Source organism: Plutella xylostella, chromosome 17 (assembly GCF_932276165.1).
Source record: "Plutella xylostella chromosome 17, ilPluXylo3.1, whole genome shotgun sequence".
Taxonomy (NCBI): Eukaryota; Metazoa; Arthropoda; class Insecta; order Lepidoptera; family Plutellidae; genus Plutella; species Plutella xylostella.
In genome coordinates this window covers 9699642-9726991 of record NC_063997.1, presented here as the reverse complement: position 1 = coordinate 9726991, position 27350 = coordinate 9699642, and the positions used below count along the sequence as shown (strand labels likewise).

The 27350-nt window shown below is 40.0% G+C and overlaps 6 protein-coding genes across 8 annotated transcripts in view; 3 read left to right on the top strand and 3 right to left on the bottom strand.

The window, feature by feature from the left end:
* The first annotated feature begins 180 nt into the window (after positions 1 to 180).
* On the top strand, positions 181 to 1350 carry LOC105380234 (mesencephalic astrocyte-derived neurotrophic factor homolog). Its single transcript, XM_011549755.3, has 2 exons — positions 181 to 853; positions 1008 to 1350. The coding sequence occupies exon 1, from the start codon at positions 316 to 318 to the stop codon at positions 838 to 840; it is 525 nt and encodes a 174-aa protein (XP_011548057.1). The 5' UTR covers positions 181 to 315; the 3' UTR covers positions 841 to 853; positions 1008 to 1350.
* A 542-nt stretch (positions 1351 to 1892) lies between these two features.
* On the bottom strand, positions 1893 to 2780 carry LOC105380233 (putative ATP synthase subunit f, mitochondrial). The gene is made up of 4 exons (XM_011549754.3): positions 2613 to 2780; positions 2422 to 2520; positions 2220 to 2336; positions 1893 to 2065 (listed from the first exon to the last, which is right to left on the bottom strand). Exons 1-4 carry the CDS (start codon positions 2689 to 2691, stop codon positions 2037 to 2039), a joined length of 324 nt encoding a protein of 107 aa, XP_011548056.1. The 5' UTR covers positions 2692 to 2780; the 3' UTR covers positions 1893 to 2036.
* Positions 2781 to 2906: 126 nt separating this feature from the next.
* On the top strand, positions 2907 to 4188 carry LOC105380231 (26S proteasome non-ATPase regulatory subunit 4). Its single transcript, XM_011549749.3, has one exon. The coding sequence runs from the start codon at positions 2996 to 2998 to the stop codon at positions 4097 to 4099; it is 1104 nt and encodes a 367-aa protein (XP_011548051.1). The 5' UTR covers positions 2907 to 2995; the 3' UTR covers positions 4100 to 4188.
* On the bottom strand, positions 4100 to 6389 carry LOC125489745. Its single transcript, XM_048626643.1, has 8 exons — positions 6275 to 6389; positions 6124 to 6180; positions 5891 to 6037; positions 5480 to 5632; positions 5211 to 5312; positions 4523 to 4582; positions 4330 to 4434; positions 4100 to 4245 (listed from the first exon to the last, which is right to left on the bottom strand). Exons 1-8 carry the CDS (start codon positions 6339 to 6341, stop codon positions 4202 to 4204), a joined length of 735 nt encoding a protein of 244 aa, XP_048482600.1. The 5' UTR covers positions 6342 to 6389; the 3' UTR covers positions 4100 to 4201.
* Positions 6390 to 8603: 2214 nt separating this feature from the next.
* On the bottom strand, positions 8604 to 17205 carry LOC105380232 (ribonuclease Z, mitochondrial). 3 transcript variants are annotated; one of them, XM_048626642.1, is made up of 16 exons: positions 16998 to 17205; positions 16725 to 16893; positions 16294 to 16480; positions 15932 to 16053; positions 15442 to 15596; positions 15135 to 15232; positions 14728 to 14893; positions 14225 to 14360; positions 13646 to 13883; positions 12977 to 13149; positions 12357 to 12665; positions 11825 to 11967; positions 11081 to 11250; positions 9975 to 10158; positions 9419 to 9651; positions 8604 to 8801 (listed from the first exon to the last, which is right to left on the bottom strand). In XM_048626642.1, exons 2-16 carry the CDS (start codon positions 16886 to 16888, stop codon positions 8649 to 8651), a joined length of 2631 nt encoding a protein of 876 aa, XP_048482599.1. In that variant the 5' UTR covers positions 16889 to 16893; positions 16998 to 17205; the 3' UTR covers positions 8604 to 8648. The 3 variants fall into 3 exon arrangements, with proteins under 3 accessions (XP_048482599.1, XP_048482597.1, XP_048482598.1); XM_048626640.1 differs by having other exon boundaries at positions 16725 to 17204; XM_048626641.1 differs by having other exon boundaries at positions 12977 to 13134; positions 16725 to 17204.
* A 281-nt stretch (positions 17206 to 17486) lies between these two features.
* The window catches only part of LOC105380280, a 40681-nt gene continuing 30817 nt past the window's right edge, over positions 17487 to 27350 (top strand). The window contains exons 1-2 of the mRNA XM_048627105.1: positions 17487 to 17874; positions 20884 to 21023. Coding sequence (XP_048483062.1) covers positions 17775 to 17874; positions 20884 to 21023 — 240 coding nt within the window. The 5' untranslated portion in view covers positions 17487 to 17774. The remainder of the gene's footprint in view (positions 17875 to 20883; positions 21024 to 27350) is intronic.

Below are 27350 nucleotides of genomic sequence, written 5' to 3'. Positions count from 1 at the left end.
AGAAAATATATCTTGACGTGAAAACCCGGCTTTAGACGACCAGACGACAACGCACGCAAGTATACGTCGAGTGTGAAGGGGACATTATAGGTTAGAGCGTTGATTTTGAAACGTAGCGTAGGCTATAAAAAAACAAATTTGAATTTGTCTATGGGTTATTGCGTGCTCCAATCACAGCTCGACAAGTAAATCTTCTGTCAACGTTGTCATTTTCCAAATGAGTAAAATTTGGCCGTCGCTTCATTCTGTTACTATTTTAATTTAGTCTGCTAGTGTTGCATTTAATTTATTTCTAACAATAGCATTGTAAGCAAGATGTACAAAATGATTGGGTTTCATTTATTGTTCTTGGCCTGTGTGCTGGTACAAGGCGCAATGAGCCTCAAAGAAGGCGAGTGCGAGGTGTGTGTGAAAACTGTAGAGAAATTCGCAGCCACGTTATCTGATGACGTGAAGAAAGACCCGAAAGCCATCGAGACTGAGTTCCGTAAGTTCTGCAAGGGCTCCAAGAACAAGGAGAACCGATTCTGCTACTACTTGGGTGGTTTGGCGGAGTCTGCCACCGGCATTCTTGGTGAACTTTCGAAGCCTCTCAGCTGGTCGATGCCTGCCGACAAGATCTGCGAGAAACTCCGGAAGAAGGACGCCCAGATCTGCGACCTGAGGTTCGACAAGCAGATCGACTTAAAAAATGTTGACCTGAAGAAACTGAAGGTGCGTGACCTGAAGAAGATCCTCAATGACTGGGATGAGGTCTGCGACGGATGCATCGAGAAGAGCGACTTCATCAACAGAATAGAAGAACTCAAACCCCAGTACATGGGAAGATCTGACTTGTAAAGTAATTCTATAGGTAAGAATTCTGCTCAAATTGCATTAACTGTTGGATACAGTTCTATCATATTCTAGAACTTTCAGCTTTTCTGAATGACTACCTGTTTTTGTTCTTCCCTGATGATGAAATTCAATGCAACTCTCAACTAAAGCATTTTTATTTTCTGTTTCAGCTTAAAATAGGCCAATACAATGTGATATCACAGAAGCATTCACAAGAACTGTGAAACCAACAGATGAGCAAAATTGTAACAACACACTACTTATGTAAATACATTTTGGGTTATATGAATGCTCCAACAAAGTAATACTCTGAAGAAACAACACAAATTTTGATATCCACATAAAGTAAATGGAGACATCCATTTTGCTGTGCTCAGGCATTTTTGTATGAAACAGGAAGTTAATAGATTATTGTAAAAAATGCATTTGTGTGGAATGTCTGCATGCAGTGAATGACTGTGTAGTTCTTGGTAATTAAATTATTGTATTTAAGTAAATATATTTTCTAAAACATATTTTGTTTTATTATGTGTATAATTTAGATTATAGAATATGGCCTAAACCTACATTTTATCTAATATCCTTATGAGACAATTTCTTGCAGTATTTGATGCAGGAATAGTATTTTGCTTCTGGAGGTAAATACACTTATTTTAATTTATTTGTACTCCAATGAGTTTGTAATATACATAATATTACTCTTATCTAAATAGTGAACTGCTATAAAATATATCCTCTTAATTATTTGCAATCACTGAAAATTGGGTGCCTTGTGAGAGCTGTGAGCAATAGGATCTAAATATCATCATGAATTATCTACCTTGTGAGGTAACTCTTCTGCAGTTAAGCTTAGCAAACAAATAAGTATCCACCCTCTATTCATTATGATAAGTCTCAGGCAACAGATGAATCGGTACAATATTTATGCAATACCTACATGATTGTTCTTGGAATCATGTTTAATTTTATGTACAATAATAATCAAATGTAAGCTCTGGGGGTGGATACATATACCTTTTGATGATAAATTTATTCTAGAAAAGAAACAGTTTATATGGATTCTAATAATTTATTGCAATATAACCATACATTGAGGGCATTTACTAAACAGATACACTTGCACCCTGGAGAATAACTTGATTTAGCTGAACTTGATCTGATGTTGTTGAATGGCTAAAGAGAAACTGAGGAGATCCCGATTAGTGGTATTTGTAGTTCCTGTGGTGCTCTGGAAATAAAACAAAAATATGTTAACAAACTTAGGTAAGCAGTAATAGGACTTTGCATATTTATTATATCTGATAAGCCTGTATGGAATTAGTAACATAATAAATAAAGCTAAGATTACATTTCATCATATTTTAACTTATAATATAACTTACTGAGCTTTCCGTAGTTGAAGACATAGAAGACGGTCATGGACCCGACCAGCAGCTGGAAGAATGGGGCGATCCCCACTCGCTTAGGCTGCATGTACTTGTGCTGCCACCTCCACCAGGCTGGAAACATTTATTTATTTTTTACTTTATCGGACCGAAGACAGGGAAGTTACAAAACATAACCTAAGAAAAAAAAGACAAGTACCTCTGCTGCAGGCGCCCATGAAAGCGCTCGGCGACTTGTTCCTACGACCAAACCATGCTCCAAGTTCAGCGATCTTCACCTGGCTGAAGGGAGTATCAGCTGAAAACAGAAGAGAAATATTACATAATCCGAAATAGCGAGTAAACTGAAGGGCGACATTATCACATTTTTAAATGCAAAAAACCACTTACGTTTGCCATAGTAGCGAGCAGGGTCGTAAGGACCGTGAACACTTGGGTTGTATTCTTTCGGATAATCACCGAAAGCCATGATTTAGGTGGAATTTGACCGATTTTTCTTCAAGCAAGAATATTCGGTCAATGGAACTGTCAACGAAACCATAGACAACCGAACAGAACGGCCATAGACAAACACACTTCTTGAAGACTTTAGGGTGGTCCCTAACTTGCGACTGGTCATTTTGTTTGGTATTTATTTTTATTTAGAGCTGGTATTACTTAAAACAAAATGCAAAAAAAAACTATTTGTCTATGATTATTATACAGCAAAATTTGAGTTGGGATACGTCGGCTAGTCTTTCTTTGTAAATAAATCGTGAAATAATTCAACGAAAATGGTTCTCGAAAGTACAATGATATGTGTGGACAACAGTGATTACATGAGAAATGGAGATTTCCTTCCAACGAGGCTTCAAGCCCAGCAAGACGCTATAAACTTGGTATGTCATTCCAAAACACGAGCTAATCCGGAGAACAATGTAGGTCTACTGACTCTTGCCAATGTGGAAGTCCTGGCTACATTAACCAGCGATGTCGGCCGCATACTGTCCAAGCTCCACCGTGTCCAGCCCAACGGTGACATCAACCTATTGACTGGTATTAGAATAGCCCACTTGGCTCTGAAGCATCGTCAGGGAAAGAATCATAAGATGAGAATTGTGGTGTTCGTGGGCTCCCCAGTGCACTCGGATGAGAAGGAGCTGGTCAAACTGGCTAAGAAATTGAAAAAGGAGAAGGTAAATTGCGACATTGTCTCCTTTGGAGAGGACTCTGAAAACAATCCTTTGCTGACTACTTTTGTCAATACTCTGAATGGAAAAGACAACACAGCAGGAGGCAGCCACCTTGTCTCGGTGCCGGCCGGCGGCTGCGTGGTGCTCTCTGAAGCTCTCATTTCAAGCCCACTGATTGGTGGTGATGGGGCTGGTCCATCTGGGTCAGGATTGTCACCATTTGAATTTGGAGTTGATCCTAATGAAGATCCCGAGTTAGCTCTCGCCCTAAGAGTCTCCATGGAGGAGCAGAGGCAGCGCCAGGAGGAGGAGTCTAGGCGCCAACAAACTACTACTGAGGGTGAACCGGCTAAGACTGGTGGAGAAGCCCAAGACACTGGCATGGAGCGGGCTCTAGCTATGTCCCTGGGCAGGGAAGCCATGGAACTGTCTGAAGAAGAGCAGATTGCTTTGGCAATGCAGATGAGCATGCAGCAAGATGCTCCGGCCAATGAAGAGAGTATGGATGTTTCGGAAGAGTATGCTGAGGTAATGAATGATCCTGCCTTCCTACAGAGTGTTCTAGAAAACCTGCCTGGTGTGGACCCGCAGAGTGAAGCCATCCGCAATGCCATGTCCTCTATCAAGAAGGATAAGGATGAGAAAGATAAAGACCAAAAGGACAAGGACTCTAAGGGATCAGGAAGCTCGAAAGAAAGCAAGTAATATTTTTTAATTACTTTATGTTTGTAAACTTAATAATAGACAACACAGTGTTATATTCCTTTATATTAATAAATACCATTTGAGGAACACTTTAAACTTTTACTATTTCCAACTTATCCAGTTTAAACCTTCTATTCTCTCAAATACTGAAACAAAATAAAAGTAAATGGTTATTTAAATATTTTACTATATTTTTGTAATTTACAGTGATTTTTAAAGAGGAGGCATACTTGACTCATTATAATATGCTTTGCTTGTAAATTTCTTCTTGGCTTCAAGTAACATTTGTCTTCTTTGATCTTCAATCAATGGTTTAGGTTTTTGTTGAGGTTCATCTAAAAACACAATTCCGTTAATTTCAGACATAATAAAAAACATAATATTGTAACTTTAAATTGTTGTATTATCATGGCTGGTTCTTACTTATAAAAAACTGGGAGCTTTTTATGTCCTCAAGCTGTGGTTTAAATTGCTTTTGTGTATCTGTAAATGATTAATTATATTATAATTATTAATTAATTCCTCACACTAAAATTATCTACCATAAAAAGATTCATAAGATTAAGGCAGCGTTCCCACTACGCCGGACCGGCAGATCTGCCGCGCCGGTAAATCTGCCGGAAGAGCTAGTGGCTGTACAATTTATATGAAGCTATTCACATTATCCCGGGTCCGGTATTTTTGCCGAGCCCGGCATTTCTACCGAACGTTTTGTCACTACGAATTGCCGGTAGAACGACCGGGCCCGGAGTAATGTGAACGAGTTTGTGGCGGTATCTGTCCCCCGCTCGCCCCGCTCGTGCTCCCCTCGCCCCGCCCGTGTTCCACTCACGTCATTCGGCTCGCATGTTCTGGTAAAAGTAGACGTTTAGCATGGATATTCAAGCAGAAACTTTAATTAAGCTTGTCCAAGAGAGACCTGTTCTGTGGGATAAGACCGAAGACGTCTATAAAGACAAAAACTTAAAGTGCGCGCAGGTCCAAATTCAACTGAGGACTGTCTGAATTTCTTCCGGGATCCGATGTAATGTGAACACTCTGTCCGGTGTCCGGTTTTCGGCAGATCTGCCGGTCCGGCGTAGTGGGAACGCTGCCTAACAAGTAAACTTACTGAATGATTTTCCAAACACAGGCTTGTCCTCCTTCATAAGTGAGTTGCTACAAAATGTTTCTGCCAATGGTGTTCGAAAGAGGGATTTCTTCTTTTGTTGTCCTATTAAGATAATATTATAAGATAAGAATAATATATATAAATTGTATCTATTTGGCTATTTAGAAAAGAATACCATCATGTGATAAAATACATGACATGACTATATATGTAATCTTCTGCTTAGCTCAGCTCCCAATGCTATAAGATTCTAATTAGCCACAACTGACCTTTCACCACTCCAAGAATGTTCTCATTGGACCTCTTCATGACCGCTGCAAGTGACTTGTCCCTGGGTATATGAGGTTGTTGAAGGATATTCTTCGGTGGGTTGCCAGCCGTGGTGACTGGCCGCGGGGCGGTTGTCCGGCGATTCGCTTCACCTGTGGTGTCGTGTTTACGAAACCTATTTAATTCGGAAATTCTGCCATATCGCAATTCAATTATAGGTTTAAAAATGCGTGTTGTAGACAGCCACTCCGTGAGATCAAATTGTGAAGTCTTTTGGATGGGGCTGAAGTGTTGGATCAATAACCTACTTACGTGCTATTACTAGATAGTAGGTACAAGTAAGCTATAAGTTATAATAAATACTGAGTTATTCAGCATTCCATAAAATAAAGTAATAGGTAGGTAGGCACCTTTTACGGGAGTAGAACTTCTGGAGCGGGAGCGCGACCTGCTGCGGGCACCTGGCACGGTGCCGGCGGCTCCGGGGGCTCCGGACGTGGCGCCACTGAGCTGAGTGGGAGCTGGAGAAACAGGCCGCGAGGAGTTTCTTCTAACAGCTGTCGAATACATAAGTAGGTAAGTACAGGAAGATTTACATAGTTATCTGAATCGAGGTTAGTATAAAGATTGAATATGGACTTACGTATTCTAGAAAACTGATAGACTTTCTTCTTTTGAAGCACTTCTGGAACTTTTGCAGCTAAAACAAAATTTCTGTTAGAAACATGCGAAATATTTGAACCTATTTAGGTCTTGTTTGTTGGAACTACCTACGAACATTCTCACAAACTTACTTTTTACATCCAGAGCTATTGTGGGCTGGCCTTTGATAGTGTGATGATCGTTTACTATGTTATGCATTTTTTTATTTAAATTGTCCACGTTGCCTGGACTGTTATCTCGATCTGAAAATGATAAATAAGTAAGTAGACTTATATATATTATCGTCCTATCTTCCTTCCCCGAAGAATCCCAGTGACTGGAAAATAAGTAAGAGGCAGGTATTATTTATATAAATTTTATGATGATAACATCACCCCTCACATAATTTCGTGTAGGACCCACATAGACTGGATGGCAAATTGACAAAGCGGATTGGCCTATTTATAGGTAAACTACGAACTTGAACCAACGAGGCCAAAACTTAGGCTGTCTGAAAATATCTATTTAAAAAACCTAGCCTCGGCCCGTATCTACCTAATGCAAAATTGTAGGTATAAGTAATTAATTATGTATAACTCTCACTGGATGCAACAGCAGCTATGGCAGGTTTGCAGACCGCTGGCCTGGGCGTAGAAGGAGCAGTCTTTGTTGCACTTGTAGGTCGTCTAATGATACCTGACAGAGGCTGGCCTTTTAACTCTTGACGTAGTCCTGAAACATAGTTACGTATGTAATAGGTGTAAGTCAAAATATAAATATATGAAATATGTACACATACACTGGAAATAGAGCTCTCCCATGCATCGAAATAATTAGGTAAGTACCTGCCTATAAGTAGGTATAGACAGCTAAACTTTATTTCACGTAAGTTGACCACTGGGAAGAAGACAGAAGGCAAATACCTGCCATAGTTATTATGTACCTAATATTAAACTCCAGCTTAGGTATACATATAGTGTTTGTCACCGACACAGAAGTACTTACTAGAAGCGTTAGTCTCCACGTAGCTCGGGAAGGAGGATCCTCGCGAGGAACTATCCGAGGTCCGTGAGGAAGACCCTCTACGTCGTCCTAAACAAAAACAAAAAACAACTTATGATCGCATCCGTCCCCGCTGCACGGCATGCTTTATCTATGTAGAATTGTAGATAAACTCGTGTAATGACGATCCTCAAATCAAATAACGATAAAGTGACAGTTTATATAGATAAAGTAGCCATGAACGGCGGCGTCTGGACCTCGAGTAGCTAACTTCTTTTACACCTAGGTAACTATGCGATGTGTAGGTATAACAATTTAAGTGAACTATTTTTGATCACGTAACATTCTATTGTGGTATTCATAAAGTAATAGTTTTTGTACACAATCTAACTAACCTACATGGATTAGAGATTTACAAATGAAACTACATGTATCAACTGCATATACTTTATTAAAAAACATAGTTACATCTTTACAAGTCTTAAAGATAACAAGCTTAGATCATTAGTCTAATATCACTTCAACATGAAACAATTTATTCCTCCAACAATCGTATTTCCTGGACAGAGACATACAATCCTGTGATGCTTACAAGTTGATAAGAGCAGTAATTATACAATAATAATAGGTAGAAGAACAGCTTTTATTTAGCCCAATAATTCTCAGCCTAAAGAAATACCTAATTCATTTAAATGGTACACTTTTCTACAATAATGCCAGGCCCATTATACTTTACAATGAGCGACTTATAGCTCAAGTTTATTTCTAATCTATCCATCATAGTCCAAATTCTTTCCAGCTTGTTATCTTCTCTTAATGCGTCTACAACAGTCATTCACGATATTCGTGTAATTTTAATCTATCTACATCTAGTGAATTATAATTAAACACTACATAAAACTTAAATAAAATGCAATAAATACACATATGTATATTGTAAATATAACTAGCTATTACGAAACTAATATTTATGATTATTATTCTTTATAGTCGCATATGGCATCAATTCAGCAAACGCATATAACATAATGATGAGACTACTTTTAACTTATTAAGAATGAAATAATGACTTCCTAACTTTTTAACTACAACTTCGCGCTATAGAGACAGCTCTGATAAACAAGCAAACAAAACAAACTTATCTGCAAATTCAACATTTTAACAAGTGCGGATAAAGAAACAATTTATACATGTCGGACATGGACTTACGCTATCTCACTCTTACTGTAGCTCCGTCTATACCCCTTGCTACTGCCATTTATGTAGCGATCACTATTTTCACCTGCACCCACTTTTACACCGATTGCCATTTTCACCGGGCCGGTTTTTTGATCCGTAGTTAAACATTGGTCAAAATTCGCAACCGTGGCGTGGGTTAAAAACCAACAAAAAAGTTTATACGTAGCTGTCATTACTGAAGTGACTTTAATAATGGTTAAAGTTGACTATGGACCAAAAACCCAGACTTTACCGGTCACCATTTTCACCCAGTTTCTTTACCCGCACCCCTACACTACCCGCCTACTAGCTACGGTCTCTGCTCGTACTGCGCGGGCTGCGGTCCCGCTGCCGGGCCCGCTGCGCCGCCTTCAGCTCCATCTCCACGCAGTGGTCCGCGAACATGAGTTGTAGGGGGGCGTACATTTGTGGCAGGATCTCCAGGTCGCTCATTGTTATCTGCGAATGGAATGCAAAGTAATTAGACTGAGGAGATATAGTTACGGCTGTTGGAGATACTATAGTACCAATGGTAATAATATTAATAATAGTTTTCACAGGGAAAATCGTCGGTTAGTGTCACATTTCACATAGATTAATGTTGTCAAAAGGGCCTCTACATGTTGGCTTCGACCCCATGCACGCCTTCCAAATGTCCGGGACCCCATGGTCCCGAGATGGAAAAACAACAACATAATAATAATAAATAATAATACTATAATACCAACATATCTAGAGTTTTGGTAGCATTTCCTCAACAAACACTATCAAGACAACTTATTAGTTAGTAGCCGCGTTCAAAATGTCCATCAAAGCTTGCTTGGAAAGGAAAATAAGCATACATAAGCTCCCAACGCCCTAGGCCCTGGATTCTTCGACACGATTGTCGGTGACATATACAAAAGCTAGACTAGGGTTTATCACCGTGGTAAAGGGATTGGCCAGTTACACTAGTAGCGTCAGTTGCTGCCCAGAGTGCACCAGAGCTCTATTTATCAGGACCATAATGATTAATTATATAATGATCGTCACTGATCACGCGGCTTATTTAATTTAATGCACTCCTGAATATTTACCTGCATATTATCAAACGCAATGGCCACACGGCAGTTATCATTCAAAATGGCGGGACTAAGCCGCGGCAGGCGTGCGTATCTCTGGCTGAAGTGAGTCAGGATCGTGTAGCGCGCGTTCATCTTGCGTCCCATGTCTATGGCCTGTGAGGTTGTTGAGTGCATCTTGATGCGAGCTTCGGCTGCTAGCGAGTCTTCCATTGTCGCCTCGTGGATGAGGAGGGTCGAGTTGGCGCCTGGAATTAGTTGGGCGCTTAAAACTTAGTGAAGATCGAAGGTATTCGTTGAGTGAATGTACTGTACTTAGAATTAAATAATGACTGTGACGGATATCAGTACCGGGATAGGTAGAAGGTAGAGGTGCATTACCTATGTTTATAAGATCATGTAGGCCCTTATGTAATAGGATGTGAGCTTGCCATTTTTACAAATGACAAAGCTCACAAACTTTGTGACAAATATGTATCTTCGAGTTCGGTCTATCTAAAAACTTTTTCTGTAAGTATTACCATCATATTTTAAGTTTATATTTTTCTGGTAAAACAGTAAACAAACTCACCAATAACAGCGAGCTCATCGCACGGTATAGTATCCCCGGAGTAGGTGATCTTGTTCTGTTCATCCACTGTTATAGCGACTCCGAACGCGTTGGGGCAGTGCGACACCAGGCACGTCTCTATGTTGTGCACCCCGAGGGAAGAGAGGATCGGGGTTATTGTGCAGTCGCCTCGTGCGGTGTAGAGCTGGAATTAGAGTTAATGCTAGTTAGTTATACCACGTGATGGCCTCCTCGCCGTATCTGACGACAGCGACCCTATCTATCTTCTCGCATGTGCTCAGACGTGGCTGGATAATCCGTTTTTTAAACACCCGGTCACATTGGGCGCAGAATAGTACGTACCGTGTATATGTATGTAATTTGAATTTAAAAGATACCCTTCAGTCTGGTGGTTCAACTGCCATAGGCAAGTTATTGGACGAGGCGCCTGGGACAGACTATTATAATGCTCTTTGGAAGAGCTGATATCCAGCTATGGAAAAACACTTTCACCATTGTAAAGTTACATTATACCTTATAAACGCTCCCGGATTCCTACGGTTCATGCTAGCAGGGCACAATATTCCAGCTAAACACTGCTTTTTTTTTAAAATTTTAATATCACTCCACAGACTTTATGTTCGTGCCTTTTTGAGAGATCCATATATTGTGAGAGTTTTGTTGTTTTTTTTCTTCATCTTTTCACTACTCACTACTCAATGTGGAACCTTATTATATGTATATATATTTTATCTTTTATACATATATTTTATACATATATTGTATCTTCGTATCCCCGAAATTCCACAGCAAACCCTACACAGGCGCTGCCAAGTTCCACTAAAAGCTAGTTAAATCACGTCCACATACCAAGTTCTGATTCGGCACCAGCGTGAAGTCCCCCCGTATCCTCTCGAACTGCTCTGGTCGTACATGGCCAGCCACGACATGATCTGTCCGGGCGCCAGCAGGTACAGCGGCTCGGGCGTCAGGGAGGCTTCCACATACCTATCATATCCGCTCTCCAATGGACAGAAAATACCTGAGACTGCGAGTATTTTCAATGCATACTGCCACTAGCCTCAACACAAAACTTTCCTCTCAATCAAGACAGTTAAAATACTAACCAAGTTCTGATTCGGCACCAGTGTGAAGTCGCCCCGTATCCTCTCGAACTGCTGGTCGTACATCGCCAGCCACGACATGATCTGTCCGGGAGCTAGGAGGTGCAGCGGCTCCGGGGTCAGGGAAGCTTCCTGGAACGCGCGCGCGCGGGCCTGGATCACGCCTATTGTGCCTGTGGAGAGAGTGTTTATTACATCACTAGGTAAATAGAGAGTCTGGTGTGTCTATGGTCATCCTCTATGGTGTCCTCTTTGTGAAGTGACAGTTCATCTTTCAGGCTAACTAATAAAATGGCTGTTCTACAGCAAACAAGTATTTTTATTTATAATAATCGTTGCTAACCCGCAAATACTTCAGACTCCAAAATTATTCTCTAGGTAGTTTATAAATGAAATAGGGAGATTTTAAAGCGTGGTTTACGGGTCAATAAAGCACGGGTGGGGTGCACGAAAGGCTCCCCGAGCTACAAACATAATAATATCACCTGACACTTATATGCCTAGCGCACCCTAGTGACTCTACTACTAACTCCTACTATACCACGTTTTCACCAGTAAATCTATGTCGTGTCGAGCCATGAAAGAAGACCAAAATGGCGGCCGACTATTACAGTCATAACCAAAATCGTGCACCAATGGCGGCGCGTGGTTTTGACACATTTCAGACGCGTCCCAATAGTGTCAAATCAGGTATCAAAATATAATAATAATATTGTGGTCAACGTAAGTATAGCTTTAATATTTTACCTATATGATGGTCAGCGTGCAGATGCGATATGTAGATGGCCTTGAGCGTCCTCAACACGGCGTTGACCCGCTTCGGCCCGTAGAAGCGGACCAGCTGCGCGAGAGTTCCCTCCCCGCAGTCCAGCAGGAGCGAACTGTTCTCACTGAGGAGCAAAACGTCTTATGTTAGCTACCTAATCGAGTTTAATAGTCATCATAGAGTATTTATTTATCATCCATTACATTACCTACTTACAGTAAAAAACACTACATACTACATAGAGCCACTATAATAAAACTAGGATGTCACATTTATTCATCACCTCACAAAATTTAAAACATTCTACATTATTCCACAAACACATAAAGTTGTAGTGCCGAATCGCTTAGCGAAATCACCACAAATTCAGACATGTATAACGCTACGAAAACACAAAAGTTAAAAAACTAAATGTTTTTTTATAGTTCGAGTTTGATTAAAGGGGGGGGATGTTTCACCCAACAAAGAATGTTGCAAAAGTGAGGAAAAATAGTAAACCGAAAGGATACTCACTCTAGCTGCAAATGGATCGCGCTAGTATTCCTAGTCTTGCTCGGGATGCACGACCCTGTACCCAGGAATACTGCACGGGGGTGATCCCGGGGCGACGGCGGCTGATCCCGAGGCGACGAGGGCTGTTCCCGGGGCGAAGGGGGCTGTTCCCGGGGAGAGGGGGGCTGTTCCCGGGGCGAGGGGGGGTGGTTCGCGCGGTACCGCAGACTGTCGGCCGCGCGACGGAAGGTTTCTAGACTGGCGACGAATCCGTCCACTTCCATTGTTTCTTGGAGGTAGTCTTGGATGTGGAGTTTCGGTTCTGCCGATCTGTTGAGTGATTGAAGTGACTTTATAGGCAATAATTTTCATACAGCATTTTAAAATCTAATCTAACACGATTGAGTCGTAATTTCAAAAGCGTCTATCGAGACGAGACGTTTATTTAGACAGATAGCCGGTAGTAGCTGGTGGAGAAAGGTCCAAACAGAATGTCGTGGCATTTCTTGGGAGACGCCAATGTCCAGCAGTGAAGCGATTACGCGTTGATGATGATGATGACAATCTACCGAACATCATCCAAGATAATGCAGGATCAGTGCACCGCCTAGCCTTTGCCACGTAAATTAACCAACACTCACCGATCCAACTCCTTCTTCGGCCTCAAATGGAACACAGTGAGCGTCCTCGCGGCTTCCATCCCGCACTCGGCCCCCTTCACGCTGCCGTCGGGAGAGAGCGAGACAGCCGTCGTGCCGTCTCCCTTGCACGTGCTCTCTATGTTGATGATGTTCTGGAACTGCGCCAGCGCAATCTACAAGTTAGTGGGGGTACGGGTGAGGAGCGGTATAGCCATGCATGCAGAAGCGAAGCTTTAACGTTACCTAAGTGCCAATTTCTCAATTCTCGGTTAGAGCATAACCAGGGAGTAGTGGTTAACTTTTGACACATCTGTCATGAATTTTATATGGAGATGACGTTTAATTTATAAATCAATCCCTGTCGGTTAGATAACCGACAATGGAGAAATTGGCACTCAGTGTTCTATGACGCCCCGGCTGTCGTAAAAAACGGGTCAGGCGAAATATAATTTTGCCGTGTTTATATCGGTGTTTTCAGCTTATTCGTTCAAAGGTTTGTGTAACGTCGCGTCGTTTAGGTTAGTTTGGTCTTTATCGAGAAATGCGGCATTTGGGGTTAGAACCATAAGCTCTGATGGCAAAATTCACAAGAGCAACTGTAAGCTAGAAATGAATTAGCACATACACACCCAAAACCAAGCCTTAACCCAACACCACACAACACGTTACCTTTTTCTTCAACTCCTCTAACCCCTTCATCTTGCTCGGACTGGCTTTGCCCTCCACGGGTGAGTTAGGCGTCCACACCGCCGGCATGACGTCACGCAGTAGCGGGAATATGTCAGGGTCTAGAAGGTGCAGTTTGTGCTGCGTCCTGTGGACCGCCTCCGAGCCGAGACAGCTGTTCTGTTCGTTGACGACGAGGTGCTGGGTCGAGGGGCCGAAGTTTGATATGAAAGAGCGGTATCTGGAAATTGCACAGGGATTATTTATGTGTACCTATTGCAAGTCGGTGAAAAAACAATATGAAAATTACCAACGGATTCATTCTATCTCACTCTTAAATTAAGTCGTTTAATACTTCCTCCTACTTTCAATTTATTTGAAACGTAAATAATTGATTATTTATACACGGGAGTTATAAGGATTGGAAGAAGTGGACCTAACCGAAAACTCCAAATGTGTTATCTATTGTAAACATGGTAATGTCACTAATGAGTCACACTCACATATTCTGTTCAACTCACTCTACATGAATTATAGAAATCGCTTGAATAACTGATGATTTTTTTTCCTTGGATAACTTACTCAGGATCTCTAACGATGTGTGGCGCGGACAAGTGCACAATGACAGTGGGGATGTTCTCGGGCGGGTTGGCTCCGTTGTCGAAGTGCGCGGAGAAGTCCGCCGCGCGCAGGTACGACACGTCCTCTACTTCCAGCACTGGAATATGAGACGGAAGGTCAGATGTGGAGTCAGTGACTGGAGTCATTGTAAAGCTAATTCCGCCTTAAATAAGCTATTTTCTACTTCTGTATTGCAGAAAGGAATGTCGTTAGGTAGAAGGTAGAGCGCTCTATAAGGCCAAATTTGCTTTATGTTTAGTTCAGTGAGTTGAGTTCTGTTATTGGCAGATTTTGGTATATGAAAAGATTGTAGCTGATAAATTATTGTTATATGTAAGTAAGTATTGTTCGCATACGCTGCTCATCAGTGGACGATTATTGGCTAACAATGGCCATTATTGTCTTCTAGTTCATCACTAATAAAATAGCACTATCTATAACCAGTAAACTACTCTCTAACTCACCAATAAACACAGGCCCCGGGTCATCAGGCGTCTTCACATCCTTGGACAACACAATAGTCCCGTCAGGGAGCACGACGTCGTGGCCCGCCTTCAGCTGCCCGAGCAGCGGGCCCGGCCGCACGCCGCGGGTCACGCACTTCTCCAGGTCTAGGGTGCCTAGGCGTTTCTGGAAGGGAGTTGGTGTTATAACTATGGTAGATGAGAGAAGGAGGAGTTACGTTTGTTGATTTATGAGCTAGGTTAGATCATTTCTTTTTTTACACAAAAACAGGAAACAAATTACAGAACTTATGATAACATAATAATATATGTATAAGGTAAAGCAGGATGGAATTATGACAAAATAAGAGTGATTTTTGGAATAGCTTTTGTTTCTTGACTTATGTTATGATTTATGAATAACTCACCTTCAAAGTACAAATATAAGCCACAGAGCTGTTGTTTGGTTTTTGTAATTCATGAAGCCCTTGTTCTGCTTTCTTTACTGAAGCTTGAGGCTCAGGAGCTGAAATTTTCATTTGTTTTTCATAATTATAATATACATTGTAATTAGAGTGCTTCAGAAATTAGCATCACTTTTGAACAGACACACAAACGATTTTTTTTAAAACATAGCTACGAGGGGTTACATGATCGGGAATGGTGGGGAGATCATAAGGATGCCTTGCCCAGCAAAGGTACACACCACAGGCTAGATAAATTAAAATAACTTACATTTTCGTGATGGAACTGGTTTTGTTTTGCTATTTGCATCTCTACGGTAGTAATCTGTGTCGTCATTCATGAATTCTGCTAACTCCTTGTCCACTTTGGGTTGTTCTGTTTTCAGTCTTTTTACAGCTGGCTTGAGCACACTTTCCTGGGGACCTCTGTAACAGACTTGATTATTAATTATAACATTTAGAGACAAAATGAAAAACAGTAAATAAGAAATTGATATAATGATATTCCAGAGTAAACCAGTGCTTCTAGATTCTACCTTATAGATTGTTACCCTAAGTGCATTGTACTCATTCCAAAATGGCTTTAGGCTGGCAACCTGATATTTGAGTACAAATATACATGGCTGGCTCACTTGCAAGTCATTTTCAGAGACTATGCCCTTCATGCTACTTTAGATATAAAGCATCAGCACATTTTTGTTTCAAAATGCTATAACATACTTAAACTGATAAAAGTCCAGTAAGAACATAATATTACTTACAAATGAACATATTTGACAGACATGACTCCGTCCTCGAAATCCTCGGCAGGGCTGCACGGAGCCATTGTCACCTTCATCTCCTTCATTATCACAAACCTCTTTGTGGCATTGTATAGCTCATCCTGAAAAGAGAAGTCAATTATTCAATATTATATGGTTTAAATAATTGAATTGTATGCTGTATCAAATTTAGCCTTCAATGTTCCATCTAAATTATAGTAGAACCTTTTTAATTCAAAACTCAACTAGTTGAAAATCTCATAGTAAGTAGAGGAAATTGTCAGATCTCTTGATGAAATCCACCATGTTTCTTGTGAAGTTAATGTTGCATAAGTTATACCAAGATTTTCAAAGTTACTTACCAGGCCCTCTGGTCCATGCAGGGTAATATTTGGGACACCAACATCTTGCAACGTCAGCGAGAGTCCCGGGAGGCCCCCAATGTTCTTCCAGGTCTTGCTTGTAATGAAGATGTGGTCAAGACGAGACAGCTTCACTTTGTGCTCATGTGCCAGCCTTTGTGTGCATTCTCCACAGTTAAACAAATACCTGGATTATATACATTAAAAAATTCAATATGGTTTACAGCATTAACAAAGCAAAAATGGATTAAAGTACCCTAATTTAAAATAGTCTAGATTGTATTAGTCAAGCCATATAATATTAAAATCTGGGTTTGTTAGAGGATAAATAAGTATAAAATCGAAAACAAGTTATAAGTACTTGTAAGACAGACCAACTTCACCATAATTTCTTAAGATTGCTTATGCAAATTGATAAAAATAAACATTACCTCTTTTGATCGGTGAAAAGATACAAGGTATTGGGCACCCCGCGTGCTCCGGAGCCTAAAACTTGCAGGTACACTGTGCTAGATCCATACTTTTCAGACTTTTTCTGAATTTGTTTTCTTTGATGCTGCGCCGCAGTGATACGCGTAGTGTTTGCTTTAGGCATTTCAGCTAGAAATTCCAAGAGTTTCTTAGTGCCAGTGTTTTTGTAATATCGAACACAATACTGCGAGCTTACCAAGCGGCTAGTAAACAAACCAACACTCTTCACGTACATGTGTTTGGAGGTTATGTTGTCTATTTTTTAGGAAATGTTTTCGAGCATGGATTACAGATTTCCTTGGCTTATTTTTTATGCAATTACATATCACAATTTAGGATTATTTATTAGCTAATTTTATAATTTGTTAACACATTTTCAGATTTCGAATTTGCTGATTTTTCCGCAAAATTTGGTTGCCATAGACTATCTAAAAATAATATTTGTCATTTTTGACAAAGACATTTGACAGAGACGACAGCATCTGTAACAAACTCAGAATAATCACGATTTCCCGCTGGTAGGATCCTCAGAACAATAACAAACTCGTTCTTTTAGTAGGACCCATTTCCCTTCCCAAGAGTCTAGGCATGGTTTTTACGAGTTACACAACTATTTACCATTGTAGTTTTTTTTAAATAAACCTTTTAACAGTAGAAATATATTCATTTTCTACCACAACATTGTATTATTTCGATATATGGTAGAAAATTATCATTTTCACGACGGTATCCCTAATTTAGAAAAATGGCGTTCTGTACAGCTGTGGGTTGCGCAATTTTTATGTTAATGTGAATTGAATTTATAGTAATATTAGCGTTATAAGCGTAGTAAATCGTAAGGACTAAAGTAATGCCCTATATAAATAATTTACAGTGTGGTTTTTGATTGGTTAACCTGTGTTTTTTGTGAAGTGCAAAAACTGTCATGGACCGTGTATTTCTTGTGTTATGGTGATGTATCAAACCGAATTATGATGCCGAAAACATGATACGGCTGTTTAAATAATGTTATGATGGGTTTGTTATGGGTGGTGTTGTTCGTGGCCTTGACCGGCTCACAGGTGGGACATGGATTACCGATCGGATCCTCGCCGCCAAGCTACCCGCACGGTGAGTCATTTTTATATGCAAAAACGTATTTAAATACATTAAAATAATATAAAATAATCTGTTTCCTGTTCGTGCTATATTTAACTATCCTACTACAAATATTTGCGTCTCACAAATTATTTAATTTAGCGCTAAAACAATATTAGAATCTTAGTAGAATGGAGGTAAAATGAAAATGTATTTAAATTCTGAAGATGAATAAATGCAGGTATAAATAAATGTATTTGTACCGGCCACTATCAACCTACTGTTGTCGTTGTCGCTATCATCATCAGTTATTGATGCTATGGAACAGAGTGTTGTGATATTCCTTGCTGGGTACATTGGTGGATGGGTGTTGTCTTATTGTTATGATGTGATGATGCTTTGCATATACAGGGTGTTAACTAGAATGCGTTTGAGCGGGAAATGGGGGTTAGTATTAGTCTAACCAAGCACGTTTCTAAGAAAAAAAACATCAGAATCTCGAATATTTATGTTTAAAGTCTAAAGTAAAGTGGAAAGTTTTACCTTAATCAAAAACATGGTCACCCTACAAAAACACATAACCAATGAGACATTCGATTGCAAAAGAACACACACTGTAAATTTGTTATCAACTTCACTTTTCATAATTTATTTGATGTAACTATGATTGTAATTAATTACACAGTAGGTAATAACAATTATTAAATAAAATTGAAATTATTCATGGTGATTAATGACATACTAATCAACAATTAAACAGCTGATGTGCATAAAGTTTCATAGATCGTACAGAATACAATTTATGACTTTCTAGGAGCTCAGAACAATAATTAAACCTTTTTACTCAGAATAACGTTTTATTTTTCTTTTATTACCTAATGATGCGTACAGACCGGCCCAACGAACGCCCACCGATGGACATTTATCACATAATACAGGGGCAGATTGAGCAACGAAGGTCAACAAAACCCGTTCGTTGGCGTTCGTTTGGCCGGTCTGTATGCAGCTAAAGATAAAAGTCCACAATGCATAACAGGATGATAACAGGGTCTACTTCAATGACGAATTGGTTTACTTACACTCGCTCATCTCGATTTGTATTGTGTACTTGCGATTGAGACGTCTTTGATGACGAATAGTATGGAAATCCTCATAATAAGTATGGCCTCACTTTAAATACCAGTAGAATAATAACAATCTCGCGTATCATAACCATGGAGTATTTATGATAGTCATTACCTTCTCTGTGGATCTAGTCTGTCAGTCAGTCATTGTTGTTTACTTGTTTACAATCATTTTTTACAATTATTACCTAAAAGGGAAAAGGTACCTACAATCCTATCTTTTGATTACCAAGCCTTGTTCCTCATTTCGTTTTATGTTGTGCTGTGCTGTGAATACGTGTGACCTATGTTATGAAGCATAAAATGAAAATGTTCTGTATTCATAAAAGATAATTGTGTATCAATAAAGTGATACTTATGGAGTAAAATGAAATGTCTACAATGGATTGGGTACTTTGAGTACCCAAAATCTCGGTAGGTACCTTGACGATGTGGCTCCACGAGTGTGGTGCAGTGCAGATGCAGATGCACGCATACTTTTTTATTGACCTTGGCTTTGAATTGTTTGGCCTTGATCTTGGCTTTCAAGTTCATGGTCATTCTGTCAAACGTACCTAAACCTGAATAGGGTGACTATGAAATTTTAAAATGTACTAAATAAAACTGTTTTATGTTGGTCAGCTTAAAGCAAATAAAATACGTTTTTTAATGTCTTATCGTGTTCAGTATCATCAGCTGTATCTACCATTTCCCGCTCCAACGCAATTAAGTTAACACCCTGTAGAAGATTAACAACAGGTTATCTAAAAGGTTGACAGTTTAGAAAAATCTATTTAATACTTTCAATATTAGGCATTATAATCCTAACTAATATTATAAATGCGAAAGTAACTGTGTCTGTCTGTCTGTCTGTCTGTCTGTCTGTCTGTCTGTCTGTCTGTCTGTCTGTCTGTCTGTTACTCTTTCACGCCAAAACTACTGAACGGATTTGAATGAAATTTGGTATACATATTACATACGGTCTAGACCCTGGGAAAGAACATAGGCTACTTTTTATCCCGGAATTCCCACGGGAAAACTTTTTAAGGCGAAGCGAAGCGCTGTCTGTCTGTTACTCTTTCACGCCAAAACTACTGAACGGATTTGAATGAAATTTGGTATACATACGGTTTAGACCCTGGGAAAGAAGATAGGCTACTTTTTATCCCGGAATTCCCACGGGAAAACTTTTTAAGGCGAAGCGAAGCTCGCGGGAACTGCTAGTTTATAATAAACATCAAAGGCAGTCTAGAATATTTATAAATCATCATCATAAAACCATTGTGAGAGTATCACAATTAAAAAGTTAGTATCAATCAATGTTTTGGCTTACAGATGCCTGAATTCATTTATAAATATAATGCATTAAGTTTTCAAGATCCAATTTAATTATTATTATAATCTTTTAAATCATAGCTATGGGTAAATTTTTGCATTAATGATATAAATGTAAAGACCATGTTACCAACATCATATCACATATCACATCAGGCATCATCCATACAGAAGATACCCCTAACAGACTACCTAAACACTCTATCCAGGGCCTTCCTCACGGACCTATGATCTGTTGCAGTGGTAGCAGTATATCTGTCATAGACTTTATGCTTGAATTTTGCAAATAGCAAACAGAGTTCATAGTATTCAAATAGCTCACAGTTGAATAGATACAGTCCATAGCTCAATAGCTAATAGAAATACAGTATACAGTTTCATAGTAAACAAGTAAGCCATGGCTCTCTCTCACTTCCTGCCTTGGTGATCTCACAGAAGCCTTTCATTCCTGGTTCCTGAGTTTTCTGACAACCTGGTTATGGTAAATTTAGTCTTTCAAGCTGGAGAACAAAATAATATTTTAATGGTTTGCTATTCAATATTACTGGTTTCCCCACTGATGTACTCTCGTTTACCCTTTTTAAAAACCCTCATTAACTTTCAGAATCCCCTCAAGATGGGTTCGGGGCGGCCTGGAGCTCGCAGCGCGGGCTGCTGGCGGCCGTGCCGGCGCTGGCGCTGGTTCTGACGGCCGCCGGGCTGCTGCTCGGCTGCACCTGGTGCTACCGACACAAGGACTGTAAGGTGAGACCATGATGAGATGAGATGTGAGATGTTGGTAGTTGTTGTCAGAACAAGAAATAACAAATCCAAAAATATATAAATATACCTATTTGGATTTATTTGTTGTAAAATGTATGCTCTGCTAATAGAAAATAGTGGCTGCTTCTAAGACTGATGACAAAATATAAATAGGGTTTCTTTGTTATGTTTTGTATCTGTAAAGAGAAAGGTCATTGCACTTCATCATAATATTTAGGTCTCTTATCAGGACAGGCTAGCTTATTTGCTACTAGTTTGTATGTGTATGACGCAATACCCTATATTCAAGTCAATCTTTTGACCCATTCAAACCGCTTAAAGATTTATTGGCTCCTGTTAACGACAATAACGTTATCGTAAATCCTGTTGTTTATCTACAAATTCCCAGCACAATAAAACTGTTTAATTTATTACAAATCCAATGTTATCCTGGCTCTACGCTTGAGAACCTAGTTGAAATTCCCTCGGAAAAGCGCACGATTTTATCGCGAGTTTACATAGAAATGTCGCGCGTAAATCGACGAATGCATTCGAGGATGGCCCGCGCGGCCGTTGACCCCTGGCCGACAATTGTGATTAGATAGCTGTAAGTTTTAATATCCGCCCCCTTGTAGTGACGGAGCGAGCTTGCATATGCCGCGCTGTTGTTAGAGCACACTCTTTTATGAATGACATCACCAAATTAGTGGCTTATTCTCGATGGCTGACCTAGCGCAATAACTCAGGTGAAATAGGTTAGTACTGCAGGTCTTTCGGTAGTTAAACAGTCACTTTCGTATCGTATAATGCCTCGTCAAGTCGCAAGTTTGCAACTCGTTAGAATAATGGGCTCATTTACATTCGCGCAATTAAATTGGCCGGGCGCTTTTGAAAGTGAATTTTTAGCTAATTGCGTTCAGTCAAACTGTTTTCGCTGGCTACTATTCCTTGCACACTGCAGTAGGCCGTAAGTTATTAAAGTCTGTTAGTGGGATCACGTTCAGCCTCTTAAGTGTTAACCCGTTGCCGGGCGAGCGCGTCCGGAGGGCCCTCGATCACGGCTCTTCTTAATTAGTTCAAATGCATCAATCGGCTGAGTCATTAAACCCGGCTGAAGACAATTACTCACCAGCTCTTGATAGTTGGCAAGTAGACGCGGCGGTCCGGCGTGATGTGGTCATTGTTGACATGTGCGTCGAAATATACGGAAATAGCTAAGCAATTTGTTTGTGGTAATCGATCCCCGTCGAAGGCATCTTAAATAGAATATCAACAGCATATGGACATTTCCTTTGAGTTGAGATGAGGTTTTCAGTGCTGACTTATATGCCCAGAAAGAAATTAGCTTCGCCTTAAACTTTTTTCCTCTGTACATTTCGGGCTCGGGAGTCATTTTCCCGTGAAAGAGTAAAAAATTCTTACAAACTTTCAAATTGATTTTATTCTACTAAAGCTCTAACCCTAGGTTTAAAACTGAGGCTGTAAAAGTGCAGCGCTGGCGGGCGGCCAGCAGCTAAACCTGGGTGGCGTACTTGATGGCTAAGCACTATTCCCACTTTGCCTTTGCTGAATCCATAATACGCTCGAGATCTATGCATGTAAAGTTCTGCTTGGAACAGGGGTCAGTGGACATCAAGTGAATAAAAAATTGCTTTTTTGCAAGGAACATAAGTTTGTACGTCTCTCTTTAGTAATACTGTACTGTGCGTATTATGGTGGCTATAAACATCACGTGATAACTGTGTGAAGGAGAAACTTTGACGTGATAATCGTAAAATCTAACTTTAACTGCTTTAACTAAGTACCTAGGTATGTAGGATGAATTTGTTTTAATTGAAAACAGATGGACTGCAACATGTTTTATGTATGAGTCAGTTTGGAAGGTAATTAATAATTTGATGGCAAATTTTATGACTGTGACTCGATAGTATTCCGTAAATAAGTAATGCAAACCATCAGGTTTGGTCTCAAGATATTTCCTTCGTTCAGCGTTCTCTACACGAGTAATTTTATGTCAGAAGTCACAACCGTAAAGTGTATTTACACTCTCAATGGAGCAACAATAACAATGCACTGTTTGACTTCATACACAAAGAGCAGAACAAAACAGCAGATATCAATTACCGTCAGTGGCCATTCAACAAGTAAACAAGAAGATAAAACCTTATCTAATACGAAATAACAAAGTTCTCGTGAGTCACCCACCTACGTAGAGCCCGTATATTGTCGAGCCTGTGTAGGTAGTACTAGCTAGACTAAACATCAGTGTCTGGGAAAGCACCTATGTAATTGAAAGTACTTATCAATAACCTACTCAATGAGGGTAAAATTACGTAACTTTTTAATGAAGCATTTGGTAATGAAGTACATTCCTAGTAAATAAGTGATAGTGATAATTTAATACTTCTTTTACTAGGCGCTTGTCGTTAAAACGAGATTATCTACATCTATCGACACTTATTATAAAATAAGAGATAAGCAACTGATTATCCCGCTAATCCCATCGGAACTCCTTTAAGCGCGATTCAAAGCTATGGATTGTATAAGTATAATAAGTTAGCTTCCAAAGCAAGATGCAGAAGCTATAGTGCAAGCGGTCACCTGCCAATTGTCTTTTATCTCGAGCACATTGTAGACCGCCTGTGACTCACGAGGGTAAATATATCAGCGGATCTAGCGATCCGCTCTCGATCTTACTTTAATTGATGTAATTAAATCATTAATGGGTGTAATAAAACTCGTGATGTATCCAGGACTCAATCGCAGCTAATAGCTCACCTAGCCATTTATGACAAGCTTTTACAGCTATGACGAGACGAATGATTTATTTACTTACCTGCCGCCCTTCAATCTGAAATGCATGAGATCACGTGACCACTTTTATATTTTTGTGTGTAGTGCAACAAAGTATGAATCAAAATACAATTTAATTTATAAATCTCAAAGACACGCTAATAACAAAAAGACGTGAATCTACAATAATACTCTGAGTATACGTATTATTATTTAAATGTAGCAAGCGACACCTACTCGCAATGATTTTCTGGTCAATGAAGCGTGTAAACTAGAAGCCGCTGAGTCATCGTCAGTGTTGTGCACCTTTGTTCTCGAGACGGGAGGTGTCAAGAAACTGGGTGAAATGTGCACTTTGTGCCAAACTCATTACTTTTCTCTTGATCCCGGATTAGCATAGAAAACAACATTGCATTGGCTTCAATGATTTTTCAGCTGGTTACGTTGTCGTCTACCCAAAAGTTTGGCCATGCGAAAAAAAACATTGTGTATTTTATGCGATTTGTAGTCTACTCTTTTATCTGATTGAAAACATGGTATATAATATACACTACGGAATGACTTTACAAGAAAAATCCATTTGAAATAAGAAGTCTTATTTATAAATGTTATATTAGTATGCTACTTAAAAAACCCTATTACATATTATAGAGTAATGTGCCCTGATCTATAATTATTAGCAGGTAATTTGTTATTAATTAGAATTACCTTTAAGGCAGTGTGTGAAGCATTGCAGAACAAAATATATGGTTTAGCTCACACATTGCTGTAATGACACCATTGTTGTCACAGGGCTATAATTTACCTGTGTATCTCGACTTGATGAAGTGATTATAAAGACACTATTGCTACAGCGTTGAATATATTATTTATTTTTGTTATACATACAGTACATGCTTAATACCGGTTACTAAACCGAAAATACTATTATTCTATGACGCTCTAGAACGCTAGAAACTATAAAATATTTCTCTATGCATCCCAGAATAATCGGAGGATGCGTTGGCATATATCGTGGAATTTGTTAACTATATCGAGCGAATTTAATGAAAATGTAGACGATTCCGAAGCACTGCTATGTTGCCATTTGTAGTACAGTGAGTCCACATTTTCATGCATGTCACAATGAAATCATCACTCGTCCTGTGATCCTACTCGTAGTGTATTCCTAATAATTATGTCTTTGGGTGTATCAAAGCAGCCTGCCCGAGTGAAACCTTCACTCTACATAACGTATAGTAAACCTACGGCGCACCCTGGCCAATCCTCTCGCGCACGGCGGCAAACCCTAGTCCAGCTCCGATCTGTCACCGAAACGCTAAGAAGCATACTCTCTTCGAAGATGTTCTCCCGAACCGCTCGCCTTGACACTTCGGTCGGCGCATGCTGCAGCGGCCGGTATGTGGTATGCGCCCGTGGCGCTCCGCTGTTGGCACGCGACCCGCAGCACCCTGGGGGGTCACTCTTGACGACGAAATACGAAGTTTCGGAGCGAGCCACAACTCTATCTAACGTGCCGATTGCATGACAGCTCTCGTTCGTTAGTTTTTCGTGAGTATAGAGAAACCCTCCTGGCCCGGCCAGCGTCACTGCACTCGCACGTACTGCGTCTCCCACTATCTGTTTCACGCCACAGCGGGGGCTACAATGCTCGCTGTAGGGAATCTTCAATATTTACAAGCGTTGGAAAGGCGAGAAAACATTTTTCAAACGAATTGTTTCTTGTTGATCTTGGAGATTGCATTTTCACGTATGTTGTTGTGTTGTTTCCTGTAGCTTGTCGGTCAACATCCTCAGGCAGCTAGCGGTAATAATCTCGACAGTACCACAGCCTGCCAACCGTGATTTATGGCGTAACTTGGAGCCTCGTAAACGCTGGGTTAATAATTATTATTCTATAGCCGCGCCGTTCAACCCACGAGGATATGTTCTACGCCTTCCTTTCCGGTCTTTTGCTAACGCACCGTGTTCCGAATCCTTTACTTATTTATCGTTATTATATTGGAATGCAACAGGAAGTTATTACAAAGTATGATTGCCTTCCCGTCTACAAAGCCGTGAGTGGACGCCAGTGCCTTCAGTCAAAGTGTCATTGCCAATCATTGTCATGATGGCATGATACGAATCTTAAAACAAAAGCTTGTATAATTATTATTAATATTAGGCTCTAGGAGTAGGAATTCAAAAGGAATTAGGTAAATTTAAGTAAGTCTAAGGTAAGCTGAGGTATTCAAAGCATGCGCCTGCGCGTGTCGCATGGCGTATCATCGAGCAGATCTCTAGCGGCCGCAGATAAATCTGTCCTCGCTGTATTTATGGCGTAATATTAATAAATATTGCCGTCTTTCTAGCGTCTTTGATTCCGATAGAGTTATGATGCAAGTAATTCTTTGGTCTATTGATTTTTACGCTCATTTCAGTTGACGAAGGAAACAGAGCCTACTTACTTTTTTCTTAATTATATTTTTAAATTTGTTTTAATGATTAATTATTTCATGGTACCGTGTGGGGCAATGAAACCCCTCTCAGGAACCCCACTCAGATTGGTCAGAGTTATTTTCCCTTCACTGCAATACGTCAGTATCTTTCTGTAAGGGTTTGAAAATGGCGTAAATCATTAGGCGCCTTATCTCAAGTCATCAACATACCCCAGTGACCTTAGTAACCCAGCGCCAGCGAAAATTACTAAAATAACTTTATCAACGCTAGTAGGAATTGCGTGTGTAGTTGACTACTATAGTAGGTTCGTGTTTAATATATTATATCTCGACTATTTATAAGATAGGTACTTGTATGTAATCGTTTATTTACTTATAGTCACATTTCTCCAACTATCTATGCAACCGTCTCTAGAAAGCGAAGGCTGCGAAAACGCAAACAGATTTATCATTTATTATCTTGCGCCCGCGCAGGCGACTGCATCGCGCATATCAGCTGAGTCATCCGCTAATTAGTAAATACACGAGCGCTCGGGCCGACCTTGACAGATGTCTTGTGCTTAATCCATCTTTACATCATATTGTCGTTTGGTGAAACTTTGAATCAATGAAGATAAGGTATCTTGGAGGTTTTTGCGTGACTGAATATTGTGAGGATCCTGAAAGCTGCTGTGATAAACACAACTCTATCTCGCTGCGTTAAATGTACCGATTGAATGACAGTTCTCCGTAATTTCGTATTTCGTCAAGCAAGCAGTTCCGCTGACCCGGTGACCGTTGACGTAATGGATGTCGTAATTCCCTTTCTTCCCAAAACGTTCTCGTTCCTGTACTATACATAGCTGTAAATGTTACTAATGGCCTCTCCGTACCATAAACTAAGATAGTTTTCATTTTCTCGCATACAAAGTGCTGCCTCTATGTCGGAAACTATCACGAATCTTTTGACAGATAAAGTATGGCGTTAGGGCATGACCGGCCGGCGGCAGCCCTCATTCGTATACACATGTTGCATCTGACTCATTGGTACATTAATTGGTGTTGTACTGTTGGACAATTCCAATATACACATGGACGATTAAAGTTCCGATTGTCTGAA

What these genes read in the sequence shown, in the direction of transcription:
- LOC105380234 (XM_011549755.3), top strand. Translation starts at nt 316, where the DNA reads ATGTACAAAATGATTGGGTTTCATTTATTGTTCTTGGCCTGTGTGCTG.
- LOC105380233 (XM_011549754.3), bottom strand. Translation starts at nt 2,691, where the DNA reads ATGGCTTTCGGTGATTATCCGAAAGAATACAACCCAAGTGTTCACGGT. An exon ending in TGCTCGCTACTATGGCAAAC is followed by an intron (nt 2,521 to 2,612) that starts GTAAGTGGTTTT and finishes TTCTGTTTTCAG; the next exon opens with CTGATACTCCCTTCAGCCAG. An exon ending in CTTCAACTACGGAAAGCTCA is followed by an intron (nt 2,066 to 2,219) that starts GTAAGTTATATT and finishes TTTTATTTCCAG; the next exon opens with AGCACCACAGGAACTACAAA.
- LOC105380231 (XM_011549749.3), top strand. Translation starts at nt 2,996, where the DNA reads ATGGTTCTCGAAAGTACAATGATATGTGTGGACAACAGTGATTACATG.
- LOC125489745 (XM_048626643.1), bottom strand. Translation starts at nt 6,341, where the DNA reads ATGCATAACATAGTAAACGATCATCACACTATCAAAGGCCAGCCCACA. An exon ending in AATAGCTCTGGATGTAAAAA is followed by an intron (nt 6,181 to 6,274) that starts GTAAGTTTGTGA and finishes ATTTTGTTTTAG; the next exon opens with CTGCAAAAGTTCCAGAAGTG. An exon ending in AAGCTCCCAGTTTTTTATAA is followed by an intron (nt 4,435 to 4,522) that starts GTAAGAACCAGC and finishes TTGTGTTTTTAG; the next exon opens with ATGAACCTCAACAAAAACCT.
- LOC105380232 (XM_048626640.1), bottom strand. Translation starts at nt 16,999, where the DNA reads ATGTACGTGAAGAGTGTTGGTTTGTTTACTAGCCGCTTGGTAAGCTCG. An exon ending in CTTATATTTGTACTTTGAAG is followed by an intron (nt 14,894 to 15,134) that starts GTGAGTTATTCA and finishes ACTCCCTTCCAG; the next exon opens with AAACGCCTAGGCACCCTAGA. An exon ending in GCGATCCATTTGCAGCTAGA is followed by an intron (nt 11,968 to 12,356) that starts GTGAGTATCCTT and finishes TTTGCTCCTCAG; the next exon opens with TGAGAACAGTTCGCTCCTGC.